Genomic DNA, 22,719 nt, shown 5'->3' with positions numbered 1-22,719 from the left:
CGGCTGCTCCCAGCTCTCCTGCCCAGCTGTACCTCCTACTGCTTCTCAGCACTTTTTACGTGGACCTCCACCACTGGAGATGGCTGCAAAGCCCAAACGAGCAGGTCCAGGAATCTTTGGCCACAATATTGGGGTTTTTTTTGTGGCAAGTTTGAAAAGTGAATTCTTGTAACGGGAATACTGCTAGAGAGCTCCTCAGGACCTCCAAGCACGGCTCCCCTCTGCGCCCTGGGCTGCCTGGCTCGATTTCAGATCACGGGTCTGAGGGCAAATTAAGCATCGTGAGAAATTTAGCCCAGAACTTGTCCAAAAAAGAGGAGGGGGCTAACAGACCTCCTTAACACAACAGCCGAAACAGAAACACACTGGATATTCAGGTTTTTCTGCAACAAAGACAAACCCCAGAATTTTCCTCTTACTGAAACACCTCCCAGAGGACAAAGAAAACCCTGCTAAGGAATCTGTTTTCTATTGTTTCACCAGTCTGAATGCAACATTTTCATCCAGCCATATTGCTGCAAGCATGAGGATATACAGCGACCACAATCAGCCTGGTTCAGCTACGATAGCTTCAGTGTGTTCGTTTGGAAGCGGAGCAACACCTAGCTGGTCTTGCCCTCTTCTCTAGGAGGAGCGAAGCCAAGGGGGCTTTAGTGGCCAGTTGCTTCTCTTCTAGCAGGGAATAATCCAAGCCTATCTCACTTTAGGAGCACTGCAAAAGCATCGGAACAGATGTTCCTTTTCTGTATGGGAAAATGCCGAGTAAAACAAAGAAATATTCTCCTGCTGAAGTCCAACATCTGTTTGAAGCTGTCTGGCTCCGGTTCATACTTTAATTCTTGTGACAGGTCTCTTCATGCCTTTAATTTCCCATGAAATCTAATTCAAGAAGTTGTTTGTCTGCAGCCTGCTCCCGGTGTTGGGGAGAGTGAGGCTGCATGTGATCCAGACGTTCCTCGCAGAAAACCAGTTTCTTGGAACAGCCTTTCTAAAAAAAGCTACGTTTTGCCTCTTTTCAAATGATGGCCACGCACGTTTTTGGTGACACTCTAATCCTCTCAGTCCTGGATCTCGCACAACCACGCGACACGCTATCAGGATGCCATTAATTAAAGCATCGTGGCTGGTCCTCTTGGGGGCTGTTGCAGAGGAATCGTGCCCTATCCCAGCGTTCACAAATTTGTTCTTTGAAAGCAAGAACTTTAAACAGTTTTGTGTGTGGAACGGTAACGCCCACCACGTTCAGGGCTGTCTTGGGTGTGACAGCGAATAAAGATGCTCCAGGCAATTTCTTGTGCTCTGAGGCTTTGGTGGTGACCGCCAAGAAGCTGGTACACAGGAGCTGGATCTGCTGCAGGCTCCTCTCACTGCTCAAGGCTCTCAGCTAGCCGGGACCCCTCAGAGCAGTGATTTCAGGAGCTACCACCCAGCTGGGATGCTCTGAGCTGTGAATTTAAGCTGTCAGCTGGATGGGAGAAGCTGTGCTCCTGCTGGAGGTACCGTCACTGTTTGCAGAAGTCATCTGGAGCTTTTGCAAGGTTACAGGAGCCAGTGTTTGCCCCAAATGTGTCCCTAGTGCTCACGCAAGGGCACGAGGCTGTGCTTTTGTTGGCACCCACAGCTGGGGGCATCACTCGGCTGTACTTTCCTGGTAGTTCTGCCCAGCTCCAATATGGAAATAGGAATCCTCAGATTCAGGTGTCATCTGCTGGGGTTACAGATGCCAGCGTCATCCCGTGGCACGCACTCGTCTCACACAACATCTGGTGAATGCGGACACCGTCTTCCTTAAGGACAAGACACCGAGATGGTCCCTTTTTCCCTTTACTGGCAGATGGACATCTGCTGCTGCTCCAGTTTGCTAAAAATACTTCCCCAGTGGCTTCTCACACCAGCTTGGCACTGGAAAGGAAAAGAGAAATGTCACAAGAGGCAAAGGTGTCATTTATTCCACCAAATTAGCAAAAGCACCCACCAACCTGAGAGCCGGAGGGCCAGGAGCCGTGGGAAGGGCTCAGCCCATCACTGATAGTGATGGTTTGGACGTTGCCCACCACCTCGGACCTGAGGACACCACAGTCCCCACAGCACAGCACTGGTGCAGGTAGAGAGGAGGCAGGTTGGGTCCTGGGAAATGGAAACTGGCCAAGAAATTCAGAAAGGGGAATGAAACAGGGCTATAAATACCACAAATCAACTTTGGGCAGATGCAGCTCAGAATTAAATCTGCAACAGAGAACAAAATCGAAACTTTCAACAGGAAAACTTTGGGATAGTGGGTTTTTTTCCTGTTAAAAATATAGTGAGATGGAAGAGTCTTGATTAGCTTGATTAGTTCAAGCGTTGAACTGACCGAGACCTAAAGATCTGTTGAAAATCCACTGGGTGACCCTGGGTTGCTTTTGTGCAGGTCCTTTCTCCTCCCGTCTTTTCATTCCTGGTTCAAAAGGAGCAGACCCAGGGCACCCTGCAGTTCCTGGCCGTGAGTTCCACACCAGTAACTCGCACTCCTTGGCATCTCAGGCACCCCCTGACCCAGTCTTCCTACCCAGTGCGCCCTGCTGCTCATAGCTTTCCAGAAAACCATACGCTGCCTGCTCGCTCCATCACAGGTTTGGGATGGCCACCCCAAAATCATCCTGTGCCCATCCATGATGGCGTCTGGGTGACGCCTTTGGGCTGGGGCCGTGCGTGGCCCCGTGCCCCGCGCTGGGGCTGGGCTGCAGCCCCATCCCAGGTGCCTCCCAGGGCACAGTGATATTCAAGCACTGGCGGGGAGAAGGTGGCGATGGGCAAGGAGCAAGTGCTTCCCCCACTGACCACGCTCACGCAGCGAGTTGCAGCTGTAGTTTTATTTCCTTTTGTGAAAAATAACAGGGTTTCAAGGGGAAACCCCCCCCACCCAGGGCTCAGCCCCAGATCCTGCCCACCCCAGCATGACCACGGGAAGGAGCAGGGCCGACGGTGCAGCATCCTCAGGGCAGGATCCAGCTCCTGGCCAGGATGGAGCGAAGGCAATCACCGTGGCTGCGAGCAAAGCCACAAGACAGGAGAACGTGGGAGCACCCAGAGGCACTGGGTCAGTAGCCGGTGTTTCAGCTCTTGCCTCCGGGATGGTGCGCCGGCCCCAGCTCGGCACCCACCACACCTGGGGCCGGCATGCCCATGCACACGAGCACTGGGCCGTCGGCATCACCGTGCCCTGCAGCAGCAACGGGCACTCGGCTCGTGCCCACGGTCAGCTCGCAGGAGATTTGCATCATCTGCAGCTGGTGGAGGGTTTATTTCCTTTTTTTTTTTTTTCCTTTTTTTTCCTTTTTTTAATAAAAACGGTCTTTAGGTTGACTGCTGGCAGCAGCTCTGAGCAGAAAGCCCCTTCCTCCAGAGTCTGCTTACAGAAGAGTTCAGAAAGGGTCAAATATTGACCAATAATGGTTTTGGCTGCATTTGAATCTTGATTGTGGCTTCTGCAATGTACAGCAGGGAGGGGACGGACAGGACGGGACAAGGGGGGACGAGTTTTTCCCTTAGTCAGCAGGTTTGGTGACCAGGGAAAGGGGCTGCGTTTGCAGCACGGCCAAAGCAGCCTGCGGGGATGGGATGGCAGCTGCGAAGGACGGAGGCGAGGACAGGAGAGCCGTGGAGGGCACCGAGGTGAAGGGGATGGGTCTGGAGAGGAGCGAGGGCGGGCTGCTGAGGCTTGAGGAGGAGGAAGAGGAGGAAGAGGAGGAGGAAGAAGAGGTGGCTTTGCCCGAGAGGAAGGTGGCTGAATGCACGGTGAGCTGCGCCCTGGCCTCTGGCTTGGTGGTGAGCGAGAGGGGCTGAGCCTGTTCCGAGTGGGTGGCAGCCGGCGCGGCCGGGGATGCCAGGGCGGCCGACGGCGTGGCGGGCGAATCCAACATGCTGCCGTGGGAGGACGCAGGGCTGTCACACGGCTTCTCGGCTGGCAGGTACTGCACGCACGGCTTCTTGCTCTTGGATGCCAGCGAGCCTGCGAACAGCGGAGGACGGCATGAGTGGCTGAGACCCAGCGGCAGGGGAGGTTGGCAGGGGGATACTCACTCTCCGTGTCGTGGCTTTGCTGCTGGGCCAGCTTCTCTCGCTTTCTCTTCTTTTTCTTGCCCTGGAGGATATCACAAAGTGGTTGATTGCCCTTAGGTGCTGCTTGATGGATGAAAAATGAGGCTGCCGGTGCCCCAGAGCAGCTCACAGGGATGCAGCAGCCACTGACGGTCACAGAGCATCCCTAGGACTCAGCGCCATCACCCACCCCCAGACCCCAAACACTGACCTCCCCAAGCACAGCAAGCAGCCTCCCACCAGCCACAGTCCCCGGAGAGGGGCCATCCGGGAACCTGGCAAGGGGACAGGAGGGGAGACCTCGCCCCGGCCAGTGCCCGCGGCCACGGGGCTTGGGGGGACCACACTTACATAGTTGTCCCGTGCCGACCACGTCGGGTAAAGCTGGGAGTGCAGCTGCCGCTCCTTCCGTGCCAGCTCATAGTACTTTGCCTGCTCCTCCCGCGACAGCGAGTGCCACTGCAGGGACGAGAAGAGACCACGCTGCGAACCCTGAAGCCCAGCTGCAGAGTCCAAAGCCACGCTGCAAACCCCAAATCCGTGCTGCAAATCCCAAGGTCATGCTGCAAATCCCGAAGCCGCACGGCTGGCCCTGAGGACATGCCGCCCTGGGGCCACAGAGCTCCCAGCTCACCCCATCCCGTTGCCACCCAGGTCCCCACCAGCTCCCAGCGACCTCCTGGGTGATGCCCCAGGTCAAGAGACTGAGCCATGGGGTGAGGTGGAGCAAAGGGGGCTGAAAGCCATTTTAAGGTCACAAACGGGGCAGCATGTGGGTGCAAAGCCAGGGCCAAGGGAAATGCCCATACTCGTCTGCCCAGGATCTGGTTGATGGCGGCGCTCTCCTTCAGCGTGCACTCGGCCACCACCTTGGCCCTCATCTCCTTCATGTACAACATGAAGGCATTGAGCGGCTTCTTGATGTGGGGTTTCTTCTCCTCCTCCTTCTTCACAGTGACGGGGGATTTCCTGCAACGAGCAGGATGGTGGCTCAGGACCCACTCTGCACCATGCAGGGCACGCAGGAGACAAGCTCCTGCCCCCGGGGCCATCCCGCCCCCCACTCACGAGTTGCCTCCGGGGCTGATGTTGGGCTGGGTGGGTTCCTGCTTCACGATGGGCGAGACGATGGTCGGGTGCGGGATGCCTGAGGGGTGCAGCCCATGGGTGGGTGGTGGGACCATGTGCGGGGAGAAACGGCTGGACATCAAACTGCAGTGGAGGAGTGGGAGCGGAAGGCTCGTCAGCTTCCCGTGGGCACCAACAGCCCCCAGTCTCCACCCCAAACCTTCCTGGGAACCTCCTGGGTTCAGGGACCACCAGCCTCAGCGCAGTGTGGGGTCTGGTTTTTACACTGGATCCCACCCCAGCTTGTGCAGGATGGTAACACGGACCCAATTAAGCAATGCCCTGAACCTTCTACCCACCCATGGGGACCACCCGCACCCTCCTGGGGGATTTATGGCAGAGGAGGCCACCACAACCTCCTGGGGCTGGTCTGTGCCTGTGCGGAGGAGGGATCTCCCCAGGAACACCCGCTGCTGGCGCTGCTGTAGGGATGAATCCCGCATCATCTTCAGGGAAGCAGCCAAAAAACACCCTGCCAGCTCTGGGATGCCCAGGGAGGGTCCCTCATCCCTGCCGAGACCCACCTGGACATGGAGGCGTTCATGGCGAGGGCAGGGTAGGGGTGCCGAAAGCCGCCGGGAGGGATTGAGTACACGGGCTGTCCTTGCCTGCAAACGCACAAGCTTTAGTGGAAAAAATACCCCTCCCCAGTTCATGGGGGCCCTTGGACCAGTCTCCAGCCAATCTCCATCCTGAAGATGCCCAAAATTTCCAGCGGTGGTGAGCCCCTCCCTTCCCAACCCCCACGGGAGCCCTCGGCATCCCACTGAGCTCGCAGGGGAAGAAGTGGGTAAAGTGGGAAAAAGAGGAGGGTCTCAGGGGGACATGGGGCTGATGGGACCTGCCCGGGGACAGGGACACAGAGGAGGGAGCAAGCCCCCAGCCCAGGCTGAGTCCATCCTTACTGCGGCACGAGCCAGCCCAGTGGGTGCGGGATCTGGCCCACGGCTCCGGGTGACAGCGGGTAATAGGGGGGCAGCTCGGATGGGTGCGGCGGCCGAGGGATTCCTGCAGAGGGAGTGAGGGATGAAAGCGAAGCAGTGTCAAAACACGGACGTGGCAGGCCCTGAGCACCCCATCTTCCCCTGAGCACCTGCCCCTGAGCACACAGTCTCCCTCCAAGCATCCCACCTCCCTCTAAGCATCCCACCTCTGAGCACCCCGCCTCGCTCCCAAGCACCCCATCCCTCCGAGCATCCTGCCTGCTGCCAAGCATCCTATCTTCCTCCAAGCATCCACCTGCCCATCTGGACCACGGGAAGAGGATGCTGAGACAACCACACTGGAGACCTGGAGGGATCCCCACGCACCCCAACGAACCCTGCAACCGGGTGAGGACCCATCCCCTTCCCACCACCAGGCTGTGAAAAACCCCCAGGAAGAGAGGGACCATCGGACGGAGAGCACCCCGCCTCCAGCACGGCACTGGTACCGTCACCATCCCTGTGCTCACCCCAACAGGTCTCAGCTCGGCCGATGCCGTGTGCCCCCACCCTGTGCTCACCCGTCTTTGGGTCGATCTCCGGTGAGAGGTGGCCGGGCGGTGAGCCTGGCGAGAAGTGGTCGTTGCTGTAGGTGATGAGCGGTGTCAGCGGGTGCATGTGATGGGCGTGCTGCACCACCGGGACCTTGTTTGACTGTGGGGCAGCCAGGGAGAGCACATGGGAGTGCAAAACAACAGCCACCCCCGCAAAAAGCCCCGCCACGGGCATCGTATCGGCATCACGGAGGGGCAGAGTGAGGTTTTCCCCTGGGAAACCCATCACTCCTGTGGGGTTCAGCTGCTCTTACCAAATGTGCGGGTGAGGGCGAGCGGCTGTCCTTCAGCGTGGCGCCAGCAGGCACGTCCAGCAGCGGCCACTTCATCTGCAGGTACTGCAGGAGAGCCGGGCTGATGCCCTCCGCAAGCCCTGGAACACCCCCGGCCCCACCCCCCACCCCAGCCCCAGCCCCAGGCTCAGCCGGGGATACCCCGACCGGCGGGGACACCGTGGGCAGGTGGCAAAGGGGTTCTGGGGGCACATGGGGCCGTTACGGACCCCACGAATGATGCAAAGCCCCAAATCCTAAATCCCAAATCCCTGCCCCAAATGGTGCAAAGCCCCAAATCCCAACTCCCAAATCTCTGTCCTAAATGGTGCAAAGCCCCAAATCCTACATCCCAAATCCCTGCCCCAAATGGTGCAGTCCCGCTGAGGAGCCACAAGCCCCCACACCCCCTCCCCGCAATCCCCCACCTGCCTGTGCCGATGACGCCTCTCCCTACCCCAAGCCCAGACTTCTTGGGATGCGGTGACACCTGGCACAGCACAGCACAAGCTGCAAATCGCCCGTGGGGCTCAGCCCCGGGGTGGTCCCTGTGTCGGGAGGTGCCCTCCTGGTCCCCGGGGCACCAGCACCAACCCCAGACTGCCAGAGCGCAAGAAACCAGCCCCATATTGCAATGAGGGGTGGGGGGCAAATATGGGGCTTTTAGGAGGGTGTTCCCTCTCCCTGGGCTAAACCTTGCTGCAACACATGGGTCTGCCTCCGACGTAAGCAGCCCCCGAAAGAAAGGTGCTTTGTGTTGTTCCTCGGCGGAGGGGGCCGGAGGCATTTCCCGGCAGACGGCGGAGGGAGGGGGGGGGGGGGGGGGGGGCGCGTCCAGTCCCGCAAGATGCTGGGGCTGGGGAATGTGGCCTGGACAGGCCACAGCTGCGTGCAGGAATTTCCCCACCGTACAAATCTTCCTGATCCGAAGCAGCTGGAAGGAAAACCCAGCGAGGAGCTGCAGGGAGCATTAACTCTTCCACGGCCGGACAGATGAATCCCTGCCCGCATTGCCTCCCGCAGTCCCCCTAAGTGTCCTGTATCCCCCTGCATCGCCTCCTGCTTTCCCCCCTGCATCCCCTCCTGCATGTCCACTATCCCCCCTGCATTCCCTACTGCACCCCCATCCCCTCCTGCATCTCCAGCACCCCCCTGCATCCCCTCCTACACCCCCATCCCCTCCTGCATCTCCAGCATCCCCTCCTGCACCTCCATCCCCTCCTGCATTTCCAGCATCCCCCCTGCACCGCCAGTATCCCCCCTGCATCTCCAGTATTGCTCGCTCCATCTCCAGTATCCCCCCTCATTGTCCGGTATCCCCTGCTCCCCAGCATCCCCCCCTCTATCCCCAGTATCCCTTCCTCGATCTCCAGTATCACCCATCCACCCTCCAGTATCGCCCACCCCATCTCCAGCATCCCCGCCTCCATCCCCAGTATCCCGCGCTTCATCTCCAGTATCCCCTCTCCCCACATCTCCAGTCTCTGGCACCTCCAGTATCCTCCCTCCATCCCCGGTATCCCTCCTCCATCTCCAGCACCCCCCCAGCACGCCCCCAGCTGATGCTCAGCCCCATGCCACTGGGCACCCTGTGCCTCTGGATACACCCCAACCCCCCAACCCCTCCCAGTAGCCCAACAGAGCCGGGTGAGGCCACCACGCTCCCACCGGGGCGTGCTGAGAGCCCATGAGCCACGGGGGCCACCCCGTGCCGACGGCAAGGCCGCAAGGGCACCGCAGGGACCCCCCCCCAGCCGCGGCGAGGTCCCGGCGTAGCCTGAGAGGATTTCCCATGACCCACCCGTTCCCACAGCGCCAGCACAGGGGATCCCCCAAAAACCTACTTCACCGCCTACACCGGGTGCCACGCAGTGCTGCTCGCTCATGCCCGCCCCACGCACAGGGATGCTCCAGCATCCCGCTCCCAGTGCCTCCGTGTGCTCTCCCCAGGGAGGTTTTTGGCACTGCCGGGATAACAGCGGCAGGATGGACCTGTGGGTGCTGGGGAGCCATAACTGGATCCAGCCCTCGGCCACTCCAAAGGCTGGCTGCAGAGGAGGCAGGGCGCCAGGGTGCCATTCGTGCCCAGAGCACGCCTGGTATGCGAGCGGCCCCGTGACCCGCGCGGGCTCAGCCGTGACCTGCCGCACACCCTGCGCTCCCCAGTACAGTAGGAGCCATTTCCTGAAGTGCTGGCTTTGATGCATCCTCCAAATCTGCAGCGGGGAAGCCCCGAGCTCTGGCTGCCGTACAACTCCGGGCTGGTTCCAAACAGCCCAGCGCTGCCGCTGCCGGCCCGTGCCACCAAGGCTGCAGCGTCGCCTGGACCGGGAGAGGGTTTTGGCTGGGGACGCTCCCGGGCTGGCTGCGGTGGCATCGTGACTGCAGTAGTGTGTGAGGTGCCCTGGCATCCCACGGCCATAGCAGGGCAATGCATAGGGTGCCCTGAGCATCTCCACGGCCATGCCAGGGCAACGCACCAGGTGCCCCGAGCAACCTTATGGCCACGCTGGGGTGATGCACAAGGTGCCCTGAGCATCCCTGTGGCTGTGCCAGGACGATGGACAAGGTGCCCCAACATCCCCATGGCCGGGCCAGGACGATGGACAAGGTGCCTGAACATTCCCGTGGCCATGCCAGGACAATGCAGGAGGTGCCCTGACATCCTCGTGGCTGTACTGGGCCAACATACAGGGTGCTCCAACATTCCCACAGCCACCCCACAGTGATGTGTTACGGTGCCCTGAGCATCCTCGTGGCAATGCATGAGGTATCCCGACACCTCCGCAGTGGTACACAGGGCAACGCATGAGCCCTGGACAACTCCATGGCTATGTCTGGGTGAAGCACAACATGTCCCAACATCCTTAAGTCCACACCCACAGCGATGCACGAGGTGCCCAGAGCATCCCTACAGCCATGCCAGGGTGACACAGGGGACACCCCAATGTCGCCATGGCTGTGCCAAGCCAATACAACACACCAGATGCCCTGAGCATCCCCACGGCTGCGCAAGGGTGACACACAAGACATCCCAACACCCCCGTGACGTGCCTGGGGTGATGCATGAGGTGCCCGGAGCATCCCTGCAGCCACGCCAGGGTGACACACAGGACACCCCAACCTGCCTGTGGCTGTACCGCTCCAAGACCACGATGCCCTGAGCATCCCCATAGCCACACGCGGATGACGCACGTGGTGCCCCACCATCCCTACCACCGCACCAGGATGCTGCTACACGTGGTCCCCCACCATCCCCGGGGCCGAGCCGGGGCCAGGCAGGAGATGCCCCTGCATCCCTGACGGGCGCCTTCAGCTCCGCCTCGCTGTCCCCTGCCCGCTGCCCCCATCACAAAGGGGGCTTTCTCGTCTATTCTGTAAGCGGAGAAGCCGCTGGGGGACGGCGGCTGGGGAAAGGCCGGGTGTATAAAAGGCTGCTTCTCATTTTGAAGCTGTTTCGGGAGGCCGGGGAGGGGAGAGGAAGGGGGGGACCCTTTCAAAATATACAAAGCGGGGGGGAGCTGGCGAACGGTTCAGTGGTAATGTGGAAAAATGAAGCCCCCCCCCCCCCCCCCCCTTCCCCTTGGCCCCAGCTTGGACACAGCTCCCACTGTACCACCACGTGTGGAACTGTGCGAGCTGCAGATTGGAACTATTATAAAAAAAAAGGGGGGGTGGGGGGGTGTAAAGAAAAAGAAAAAAAAAGAAGAAAATAGTTGAAAATCGGTCACATTCCAGAGAGATTAGAGCAAGTTCTGGTTCCTCGTTACCAGCCACCCCCCAATTAAAAGCAGGGAGTTAACCCCTTCCCTGCCGGAGCCGCAGAACCACAATGAAGTCTCCTGTCTGTCTGTCTGTCCACGTCCACCCCCTCCCCAGGCTGGGGGGAGCCCCTGCCGGTGGCCACCCGGTGGCCTCAGCAGCCGGAGGTGGCGGTGGCATGGCAGTGCCATAGAGGTGGCAGTGCCTGCCGGGGGGTTGTGCGGTGCTAGGGGAGGAGGTGCAAATGCCGTGGGATCCCCTAATGCCCAATTAGGGGCCTTAATGAGCGGATTTCCTCTCCTCTTCCGTGCACAGGGCTCGATCCTGGCTGAGATGTTTTCCCTGGGAAGGGGGAAAAGTGCTGCTGGAAAATTCCTGGCTGGCGGCAGGGCCAGCTCTATGTGTCCCAGCATCGCCTGGCCTGGCATTAAGTGTCCCCCTGTTCATGTCCTGGTGTTGCGTGTCCCACCGTGGCATGACCCAGCGTCGTGTGTTCTGGTGTTGTATGTCCTGGCAGCGTCTTTCCCAGGATTGCATGTCCCAGGGTTGTGTGTCTCAGCAACACGTGTCCCAGGGCTGCATATCCCAGCACTGCGCATCCCGATGTTGTGTGTCCCGGTATTGTGTGCCCCAGCATCACACCCCAGCATCGTATGTCCCCAGACTGCACATGCCAGCGTTGGATGTCCCAGGATTGCACATCCCGGCATCGGATGTCCCAGCACTCTTTGTCGTGGTGTTGCATGTCCCGGCGTTGTGTGTCCTGGTGTTGCGTCCCTTGGTGTTGTGACCCCCAGCATCTCATGTCCCAGCGCTGTGTGCCACGGTGTTGCACATCAAAGCATCTCGACTCCCGGTGTTCCACGCCCTGCCGTGTGTCCCAGTCCTCAGCGTCCAGCGTTGCATCTCCCAGCACCTCACGCTCCAGGACTGCATATCCCAGCGTTGCCCATCCTGCTGCTACCTCCAGGTACTGCCTGTCCGCCTGACGTTGTGCATCCCAGTACTGCACATCCCAGCATCACTTGTCCAGACACCGTGTGTCCCAGTGAGACAGCACAGGGTCACAGTGGGCTCCTCTCCGCTGGGCTCGAAGGCTCAGGCTTGGTGGCCACTGGCCTCTCATTTTGGGAGAGAAAAGGTCTCTTTGGGACCTAAGCTGCCATTTTTCTGGATAAAACACAACCCGCAGGCGCCAGGCTCTGTGCTGGCTTCTCCCTTTGCCTGCATGCGCTCCAGCCCAGAGTTGACCCTGCAGGAACCGCCAGCACCGCAGAGAAGATTCACGCAATGCCGGCACCCAGCCACATCATCCCCATCCCCAAAACCCCACGGGCGACCTGGCGAGCATCCGCTGGCCACCCCTCCTGGCCATCCCTCCCATGCCACCTCCATCCCCCAGAGCAGCCTGGGGTGGGTGGTGGGGGGGGGGTGACCCCAAATCGCCCATCCCCACACCATCCCCTTCTCCAGCCCAAATTCCTGGGGCTTTGAAAAGCCTCCGGGCTCGGCAAGCCTGAACACAGCCCCGTGCAGCCCCCGCCGATCCCCCCAGCCCTCCTCACTCCCAGCCTGTTTACACAGCTGCGGGATAACTGACAGGTCGCCCTTCCCCCTCCCGCCTCCGCTCCAGCCCTTTTTCCCCAAAATACATCCCAAAACCGTGCTGGGGCAGACGGAAAAGGCCAAGCATCGGGGCAGCAAATGGGGTTTTAACAGAGCTCCCAACAATCTTTGTCTGGCTGGTGGATGCTCTGGTCCTGCAGCATCCCAAGACCCTGGCGCCGAGCAGCATCACCAGCACTTTTGGGATAAAACCAGCCAAATTTGGCTCCTAACAGCTCCGGGGGTCACAGAGAGATGCAAGTTTTGAGAGAAATGGGTTTTCTAGGCTTGATACATCATCTGATTCCATAAAACTGTGTGCCTGGGAACAAAAAGCTGGAAAAACCCCAAATCTTCCCCGGCAGGAGGTCCCAGGGCTGCAAACCCAGGGGTGCTGCAAAGGAGGTTTTGGTGGAAAGTGACGGGGGGGGGTGGGGGTGGGGGGGTGGGGATGGGTCCTGCAGCTCCTGTCCTGAGCCCCAAACAAGGGGGTGAAAATGGGGAAAGGGAGGGAGGGAGGGAGGAAGGGGAAAAAAAACAGGAGGAAGGGAGGGAGGAAGAAAAGGAGGGGAGAAAAGGGTGGGGAAAAAGGGGAGGAGTGGGGGAAAAACTGGGAAAAAAGGGGGGAAACGTGGGGACAAAAAGGGGGGGAAGGGGGGAGGGGGGAAAAAGGGATAAAAAGCTCCTTCTTGAAGACAACCACGGGACACAGAAAGCGAGTCCCACTTGGGGACTCGGAAAAGGAAAGTGCACGGGCCAACACTGCACCAGCCACAGGGAATTCTGTCCCCTTGGAGCTGGAAATGAAGACAGGGCCGGACACAAATGGGAAGGGGGGACCCAGTTTCTTGCCTTCCTGCGCTGGGTATCGGGTGTCCTTCGAGCTCGAATAAATTACCTCAATGCCAAAGAAAAAGGGGAAAACCAAACAGCACCCCAGCCCTGCACGGCCCATCTCCCGTCCTGCATCCCCACGCGGGGAGCTGCTGCGTTCTTCCCCACGGATAATTAGGGAGGGAGAAATCCCAATTATAGCTGGGATTTACAGCCCAAGAAACAAGCCATAAATCCTCACCCCCCTCCACGCCTCGCTCCCCTCTAAGCCGCTTCCCAGCCAAATAATCTCCTCCAGATGTTGCCTACAAATGCTGGGATGGTGGTTTCCAGCAGGGATGAGACATTTTGGGGGGTCTCCTGCATCCCTGCATCCCACCAAGGAGAACCCCAAAGACTCCTGGTGGGGTTATTTCTTTTCCCATCGGGGTCTGGGGCTTTTAACAGGCTGCAAAGAGGCAATATGGGGCACGATGCTGTGTCTTGGGTTGTCCCCACAGCACACAGTGTCCCCTCCTGGCATTCCCAGGGTGACACAAGCCAGGCAAAGGCTGTCCCAGGTGGGGACAGTGATTTGGGGGTGGGAATGGGTACGGCACTGGGAGTTTGCAACCCCTTGGTAAAGGATGCTCAGCCACTCCCGTGATGCAGCCCAAACCCATCAGCCAGCGGCATGCTGCCACCAGCACAAACCGGGTGGGAAATGCCAACAGCACTGGGATGGGAAACAAGAAAAAGTGGCTGGGAGCTGAAAATTAAACCCCATTTGGGGTGAGCTTGGAGAGGCAGTGCTTAAAGCTGACCTTATCTTGAGCCACAGACCCCCGTGTCACCGAACTGGGGATGCTGGTGGCATCTGCTGGACAGCTTGGCCCTGGCTGCAGCTTCGCAGAGGAAGGTGGTGAGAGGAAAGGCGGGATGGGAGGGATTGAAGGAAGCGGGATGAGGCTTGCGGGGGCTGGAGTGATGCCAGGACACCGCCCAAGCCAGCTCTTGGGGAGCCCACAGGGCTCAGCCTCCTCCCAAAGTGACCTCGGCACAGGGATGCCCCAAGCATCCTCCACAGGGGGATGCCCCAAGCATCCCTTGTCTGTGGATGCCCCAAGCATCCCTCGCACACACACCCGGCCACTGAGCAAGACAGGATTGGCGCAAGCTGAGACCCTGACCGCTGGCGGCTCCCTCCCTGCTCCCCAAACCTGGCGGCAACAAGTTTTCCCCGCTGCCCCGAGGCTTTTGTCTGCAGCTTTCAGCTCCAGTCCATCACGCTGAATGGCTCCATTCATCCCGCATTCAGGCAGCGGCTGCATCAGCGCCGGGGGGATCCCAGTGGGTGCAAAGGACTCATCCCTGCCCGGGCAAAAAAAAAATCCCAATGGCTCCAAAGCCCCCCTGGAACATCCTTGGTCTTGGGGAGACGCGACATGAGATGTCCAGCCAGGGAAGGTGTTTTAATGGACTTTTGCACACGTAAAATTTTTAAAATCCAATCCAAGGTATGAGGATGATGGAAAAAGTCACGCGAAGCCATGCTGCCACAGAAATGTGGGGTGAAGAGGGTCCCGTCACCGCACTGCGCCCCCGCTGGCTACAAACCCCATCATTTAGGGGCTGACACCTCTGGAGATGCATCTCTGCATCCTGCTGGGTGATGCTGTGCCCACGCTTGGGGGAGCACCAAGGGGGTCCTGCACCCCTTGGCAGCACCCATGGGACACCAGCTCACCTGGCATCTCTGCCTGCAGACCTCCCTTGCCCTCTGCCACAGCTCCAGGCAGGATTCCTGGGGCTCAGAGATCCCAAGGGCTTGAGGATTCTCAGGGTGCACACACAAGGTAACATCGCTGCCAAAACACACTCCAAAAAAGCAGCAAGCTGTGAAGCCGCATATCACCATCACCCCTTCCTCCTCCTCCTCCTCCTCCTCCTCCCTGGGGCACCTACAACCAGCCCATCACACCCCAGCCTGTCCCCTCCCCCCAGAACACCCTCACACCCCGATACCAGATACCAGGATACCAGCACGAACATGGTGTGAGCCCAACCTCCCCTTGCCCTTAACCCTCCTCTTCCTCCAGCTGGGATGCGCCCGGGCGCTTCTCTTTGGGTTCCTCTTTCCCCTGCTCCCACCAGTGACTTCAAGGAAGAAAAACTAATGAAAAGCAGCTGCTCAGAATACCAGAAAGATGATGAATGCGCGTTAAGTCCCCTTAACAAAACCAGGTCTTATGAGAGTCGCCCGGAGCACTTACTTCATTGCTTTAATTTGGGAATCGTGTTGGAAAAGGGAGGGAGGAGGGAGAAGTTGGGGGGGGTGTTAGTGGAAACCTCCTGTAGGTCTCATTTAGCCCCTAAAAAAAAACACCCAGGGTAATTAGCCGAATAGCATAATTAAGGAGGAGACATAAAGGGGCCATTGTGTGTGAAGGCTCAACAGGCAGGAGCACCTTGGAGTGGGGAAACTGAGGCACGGGAAGGGTGCGCTGCTGGAAGGGATGTGATCGGCCCGGCAGCTGCATGGGCTGAGATGAAGAAACCAAAAAGTGCGAAAAAGCCTTTTTTCCTTAATATTTTCCAGGTGGGGAAGAAAGCCTGCACTGCTGGGGAGGAGGGGGAAATCCCAAACTAAACCAGCAAATCCCAAGGAGGCGCCCGGAGCTCAACTGGCAGAGGACAAACGCCACGGTCAGACGACGCTGAGCAAGAGCCCCCACAGCCGAAAAAAATCCACCCCCAACCCAACACCTCCATCCTGCATCCCGACCAGCACATGCCAAAACCCTCCCAGCTCAGCCGGAGCTGCCGCTGGAGCCTCCGGCAAGACCCGCCCGGTTTTCGGAGCAACCCTTTTTCTTGCCAAAAATCTGTATTTTAATCATTTTTCTTGGCAGCCGCGTGTTTAAGAGGATATATTTTCTTTTGCAGACAGATATGCCTCTGTATTGCAGCCTGCACAGGGATCGCGAGCTCATCTCAGGGATGCGGGAAAAAAAGCCGAAACAAGCCCAGGTTATGTTTTTTTTCCTCATTTATTTTGGACCCCCACCCGATGATGCGCATTAATTACAGCGGCGTGCACTAATTACACCGGCGTAGCATCATTGCAGGGTGCGGGGAGCTGTTTGGGTGCCTCAGCTGAATTTCCACGCCCGAGGAAGGTTTGGCTTTATTCAAATACTCGCCTCCAGACTTGAATTCCTGGGGTTAAACTGCTTTTTGGGGGGAAATAACAACAACCCCATGCGAGGTTCTTCTTACCGCCAACGTGTGGTCTCGCCTTTGCCTCCCTGGCGGTGCCATGCCCAGTCTGGGGATGCTGAGCGGCCGGTTCCCAGCCTGCCCCTCCCCGAGCTGGAGGACGCTGGGGTGAGATTTTGCCCAGATATGGATCTGGCTTGGTCCGGGCTTGGGATAAAAGACGCCGGCTCCAAATGATCCCGATGGGATGGATCTGGCATGGCAGCAACAGGGGTTTGCATCCATCCAGGCTGCGGTGCCGGTGTGTGCCCAGAGCTTTTCCTTTCCATCCCACCTTGGGTACCTTTGTATTTTTGGGAATTGTGGCTCCGATGATCCCAGGGAGTCAAACCCAGCCTCAGGGGTCCCCAGTTCCTGATTCCCGGTACCCCCACGGGGAAAACCAGGCCAAAACGCTGCTCCCAACGGCAACGCTGTCATTAAACCCTGCCAAACTCCTCCGCTGGCTTAGCAGAGCCTCAGAAAACAGCACCCTTGTAGAAATCGCCAGAAAAGTGATATGGGGGGACACCCCCCATGTTTCAGGGTCCCGTTCAGAAATACCACAGGTGATCCCAGAGCAAAGGGATTTAACCTAAAGAAAGGGCAGGAGCATCCCATCGCTTCGGTTCCCAGCAGGTCTTCATGGGGGTGGAGGCGCTTCTGGTTTGGGGTGCATGAAGGTATCACGATTTCTAACTATTCTGCAGATTTCTAAATATTTTGGAGCAGAGAGATGCAAAAGGGCCGGCACACCTGCCTGTGACTCCACAAAAGTCCTCCAGAGGTTTCACCACCGCTGGGTCCAACACCTACATCCATGGACACAGCCATCCCCAGCATCCTTCGCCTGCCCGCTGCCCCCTCGGAGAAGCTCCTGGGCACTTCCAGGGCACCCCTGGGGCACCAAGGCAATTTGGGTTTGGGGGCTTTTTCCCCAAAAATCTTCCTTTTTCATGAGGTAGAGTTGGGTGGTTCAATCCGCAGCACCCTGCCTGAGGGATGGCAAGGATGCCACCGCCACCGGGATGGCCGGATCCTGCTCATCAGCTCATTTCCTCCAATGGCTGGGGGAAAAAAAGAAGGAAATGGGAAAACAAAGCTCCCAGGGCTGCTTGGTGGCCTCCTGCCTCCTACCACCTCTGCGCCTCACGTGCTGGGTCTTGTCTCGAAGCCTCCCGGGCTGAGGGCGGGCGGCAGATCTGTCGGTGCAGGGCTCAGGGCCCCTGGGCGATGCTGCTGTGCAGGGATGCTGTGCCTGGCCGGATCCAGTGTGGGATCAAAGATGCTGTGCCTGGCCAGATCCAGTATGGGATCGAGGATGCTGTGCCTGGCCAGATCCGGTATGGGATCGAGGATGCTGTGCCTGGCTGGATCCGGTATGGGCTCAAGGATGCTGTGCCTGGCCAGATCCAGTACAGGATCGAGGATGCTGTGCCTGGCCGGATCCGGTATGGGCTCGAGGATGCTGTGCCTGGCCGGATCAGTATGGGATCAAGGATGCTGTGCCTGGCCAGATCCGGTATGGGCTCGAGGATGCTGTGCCCGGCCGGATCAGTATGGGATCAAGGATGCTGTGCCTGGCCGGATCAGTATGGGATCAAGGATGCTGTGCCCGGCCAGATCCAGTATGGAATCAAAGATGCTGTGCCCAGCCAGATACTGTATGGGCTCAGGGATGCTGTGCCTGGCTGGACCTGGTCTGGGCTTGCTGGCATGATGGATCCCGGGATCCAGGGGATCCCTGTGCTGCCACTCCAGTGGGAGCCTGTGGAAGGGGGGGCTGTGACGGGCGCAGAGCTCAGACACTTTCATTGCATGAGTGGCCGCAGGGTCTGACGGGGCCTCATCCTGCCCCAGCGACACAAGGCAATCAGCTGCACCAGATCCCGGGCTGCACCAAGCCGTGCTGAGCACCCGCCAGATCCTGCCAGCACCCCGCACTTGCCCCCCCACGCCCCTCGCTCGCTCACTCGGCACCCTGGGCTCAGCCCCGCACAGAAACGCCCCAATCCGGCAGGATTTGGCCCCGATCGGGGCTTTCCCGTCCGCACTCATCCCTCCAGCTCTTCCCCAGGCTCAGCACCAGCCTGGGTCCAAAACACCCGGGATGCAACATCGGCTCCTTGCCCAGCCCCTTTTAATTAACCCCCCCTTTCTGGGATTCATTAAATCATCGTTAGCAGCCGTCTTCTATGAATCCCAACCCCAGTCCCTTTTAATTATTCCTTGTGCCTCGCCGGTATTTGGGATCGCGGCCAGCTGTGCATCATCTCCAACGCACAGCAACACCAAAAGTGACAAACTGGGAATAGAACCTCTGTCCGGCCCAGCCCAGTGCAGGAGGTTCATAGCCAAGCCCCCCGCCCCAGCACTGACACCCAACCACCATTCAAACCAGTTGCTCCCAGTAACGCAAAAGCAAGAATGCCCCCAAACCACAGACACCCCGCGCGACACCCCCAGAAGCAAGGTCCCCACCGGCGACTGTGAGCCATCCGCCACCCCACATATACATTCCATATGGTGATGCAGCTTCCTATAGAGCCGGGGCAAATATTGTGCCTTAACCTGTCGCGTGTCACGGCCACCGCTCCGGAGCGAGACGCACCCAGCGGAGCCAGAGGGATGCAGCGGGGACCACGGCGCATCCCCCCCAGCACAGGGAACCCCGCGGGATGTGGCAAGGGGAGCAGGAGGGGAAACTGAGGCAGATGAGGGCTGTGGGTGGGATGGGTTATGTCTCTAAAATAGGTTTATATTTCCAAAATAGTTTTATATTTCCAATATAGGTCTATATTTATGAAATAGGTTTAATTTCTGAAATAGGTTTATATTTCTAATAGCTTTGCAGCCCCCCACCAGGTTGGTGTTCGGGCTGCTTTGGGTGCTGAGGGATGCTCAGGCTGGGGGGGTCGGTCCCGCTCCCACCTGCCCCCCCCCAGCGCTCGCTCACAGCGCTCACTCCGGGTCCCCGCAGGCGGCCGGGACAGACAATGTCAGCCCATTAAGGGCTTTAAGAAGCCGGGGGAAAGGGGGGGGGGAGGGCTTTTAAATAAGAAAAGCGGCGCAGCTCGGGGTCAGGTTTCGGGGCCGGTGCCCGGGGAGAGCCCCCCAGCTCCCCAACACCCCCGGGGACACACACACACACCCCGAAGGGACAAACTGAACCAAAACTAAGGGGAATAAACCTGATTTCTACCTTTTTTTAGCAGCAGCAGCTGCTGCCTTCAGGACGGGGCTTGGCCGGAGCCTCACAGGACCCGAGGGGGGGCGGGGGGGGGCTCCGGGGGGGCGCGGGGGCACTTACGGTGCGGGCGCCACCGGGGGAGAGAGCTCCGTTGGCGAGGTACGGGCTGCCCAGCTCGGGGAGCATCAGGAAGGGGTAGCCGGGGTAGGGGGGCCCCTTAAAAAAAACCCCATCTTGTTGTCGTCTGACCACTGGGGAGAGAAGGGAGGGGGGGTCAGGAGGGGGGAGGGTGCACCCACAAAGTGGGGGGTCCTCCGACGGAGGGAGGAGGGGGTAAGTAGGGAGGGTCATGGGTAGGTCCCTCTGGGGGTGCCCCAGTCCCTGGAGGGGTCCTTGGTTCTTCTGGGGCGTCCTAGTGGCGGGGGGGGGTCTCGGTTGCAGAGGGGTGGGGGTCTGGCTGGTGGCGAGGGGTTCCCGGGACCGGTGGCCCCCGGGGTTCCTGGGGGGGGCGGTCCCGGTGCTGGTCACTCCCGAAAAGGACCGGGCTGCGGGGGGCTCCCGAGCCCGGTTCCTCGGGGGGGTGGGCACCGGTCCCCCCGTGGAGGAGCGACCGGGAGCCGGTCACCGGGGATGGGGGGGGCAGGCTTCCCGCGGGGAAGGTCGGGACCGGTTCCTACGGGGGGAGAGGGCACACGCGGGGGGAGGAGGGGGAGGACACAGGAGAGGCGGACACGGCGGGGGGGGGGGGGTGGACACCGCGGGGGTCCTGGGAAGTGGACACGGAGGGGGGGGCGGACACGGGGAGGGGGGCGGACACACGAGTGTCCTGGGGGAGCGGACACGGGGGGGATGGACACGGCGGGGGGGCGGACACGGGGGGGGTCCTGGGAAGTGGACACGGGGGGGGATCGGATTCGGGGGGGGGGGGGGGGAGTCATATACGGGGGGGTCCTGGGAAGTGGACACGGGGGGAAAAACACGGGGGGGATCGGACACGGGGGGGCGGACACGGGGGCTCGGGGGACGTGGACACGGCGGGGGGGGGGAGGGGAGCGGCCACGGGGGGTCGGCCACGGGGGGGTCCCGCCCGCAGCCGGGGGCGGAAACAAAGAAGTTGCGAAGTGTCGGCCGGTCCCGAGGGACGCGCCGGGGCCGGGGGCGGGGGGGGGCCGGGGCGGGGGGCGCGGGGGGCGGCGGCGCGGCCGGTACCTTCTGCCAGATAGTCCCGCGGCTTCTGGAAACTTTCCCGGGGCTGGGGGGGCCGCTCCGCCTGCGGGGAGAGGGCGGTGAGCGGGGCCGGGCGGGGGTCGGCCGCCCCCGCTCCCCCCCGCCGCGCGCCGGGCTCACCTCGGGGCCGGGGCCGGCGCCGGGGCCGCCCCCCCCGGTTCTCGGTCTCGCTGACCAGGGAGGACTTGAGCTCGTCCAGGTCCCCGTGGGCCGAGCCGCGCCCCGCGCCCTTGTCCTGCTCCTCGCCCTCGTCCTGGAAGGCGATGAGCTCGTCGGGGGCCCCCAGGTCGTCCCCCCCCGCCGGTTCCAGCTGCGGCATGGTGGGGGTCCGGCACCGCCGCCCCGCTCCGGCACCGCCGGGCCCCCGCCGCCGCCGCCGCCGCCCGGGAGGGTCGGGAATGCGCGGGGCGGCGGGGGGAGGAGGAGCCCGGCTGCAAACCGACACCGTGGGGCAGGGCAGGGCCCTCGCACCGCCCCGCCGCCGGCCCCGGCCCCGCCACCGGCCCCGCCGCCCGCCCCGCCACCGGTCCCGGCCCCGCCGCCCGCCCCGCCGAGCGCCCACGGGGCGGCGGCCGACAGCGTGTCCCCGCCACGGCCGGGGCTCCCGTCCCAGCCAAGGACTCCCACCCCTTCTGTGTCGTCCGTCCCCCCCCATCCCGGCCGGGGCTCCCCGTCCCAGCCAGGGCCCCCCATCTCATCTGCGTCCTCCCCATCTCAGCCAGGGATCCCCATCTCATCTGTGCCCCCCCCATCCCGTCGGGGGCTCCCCATGCCAGCCAGGGACCCCCTCCCATCTGTGTCCACATCACCCCAACCAGGGCCCCCCATCTCATCTGTGTACCCCCCACCCCAGCCAGAAGCTCCCTGGCACAGCCAGGGTCCCCCATCCCATCTGTGTTCCCCCCCATGCTGCCCAGGTCCCCCCACCCTGTCCAGAGTCACCCCATCCCACCCAGGAAACCCCATCCCATCTGAGTCCCCCCATCCTACCCAGGGTGCCCCCTCCCATCTGGGTCCCCCCATCCCACCCAGGGTGCGCCCTCCCATCTGAGACCCCCATCCCACCCGGGGTGCCCCCTCCCATATGGGTGCCCCCATCCTGCTTAATCTGTCCCTACCCTGCTTGATCCTATTCAGGCATCCCCATCCCATCTCTGTCCCCCCATCCCACCTGGGTGCCCCTGTCCCACCCAAGGTGCCTCCACCCTACCAGGGTTCCCCCATCCCATTTGGGTGCCTCCACGTAACAGGAGAGCCCCCATCCCGCCCATCCCATGGAGATGGCCCCATCCTACCCATGTGTCCCACCACACCTGGGTGTCCCTGACCTGCCCAGGTGTCCCCGTCCCACCAGGGTGACCCCATTCCCCATCAGCCGGATGCTCGGAGAGGACTCCCCACCCCACGAGCACCCCCAGGGTCCTACCACAGTGCCCCAGGCAAGCCTGGAGGACAGATTCATTGGAACACCCACCCCCTGCTCCCCTTTTTCTTCCAGGCTGGGCTCATGCCCTGTGCCGGGGACACACGGGTGGGGTGGGTGCTCATCCTCCTGCCCGTCACCCCAGCGGCTGTGGGAGTGGTACCCAGCGGGGCTTCACCCAGCATCTCCAAGCCATATTGGCTTCATCCCATCCCATTGCCCACTGCCTGAACACAAACCCCAATCTTGGATGGAGGTACCACCTCCCCGTTTCACCAGACACTGGGGACAGTCCCCAGATGCCCAGTCCCGGGGGGTCACAAGTCCGTCCCCCCCACCCCCCCGCCAGGCCAGCAGCCCCTTGCTCCGCTCCACAAAGGTTCTTCAGTTGCTTTGCCTGAAATACTCCATGAAAAGGCTTTTG

The 22,719-nt window shown here is 60.7% G+C and overlaps 1 protein-coding gene across 1 annotated transcript; it reads right to left on the bottom strand.

Annotated features, from left to right (window-relative positions):
• Window positions 1–2,854: 2,854 nt before the first annotated feature.
• Window positions 2,855–21,265, bottom strand: TCF7L1 (transcription factor 7 like 1). Its single transcript, XM_040618206.1, is given in 13 exon segments — window positions 2,855–3,991; window positions 4,063–4,123; window positions 4,432–4,539; window positions 4,890–5,049; window positions 5,149–5,292; window positions 5,733–5,816; window positions 6,114–6,216; window positions 6,713–6,845; window positions 7,000–7,083; window positions 19,766–19,896; window positions 20,855–20,915; window positions 20,993–21,013; window positions 21,015–21,265. Coding segments are annotated over 13 exon segments (1,731 nt in total). The 5' UTR covers window positions 21,192–21,265; the 3' UTR covers window positions 2,855–3,527.
• Window positions 21,266–22,719: the final 1,454 nt, after the last annotated feature.

Source organism: Falco naumanni, chromosome 19 (genome assembly GCF_017639655.2).
Source record: "Falco naumanni isolate bFalNau1 chromosome 19, bFalNau1.pat, whole genome shotgun sequence".
NCBI lineage: Eukaryota > Metazoa > Chordata > Aves > Falconiformes > Falconidae > Falco > Falco naumanni.
The sequence above is the reverse complement of the archived record's forward strand: the minus strand, read 5'-3'. Positions and strand labels throughout refer to the sequence as shown.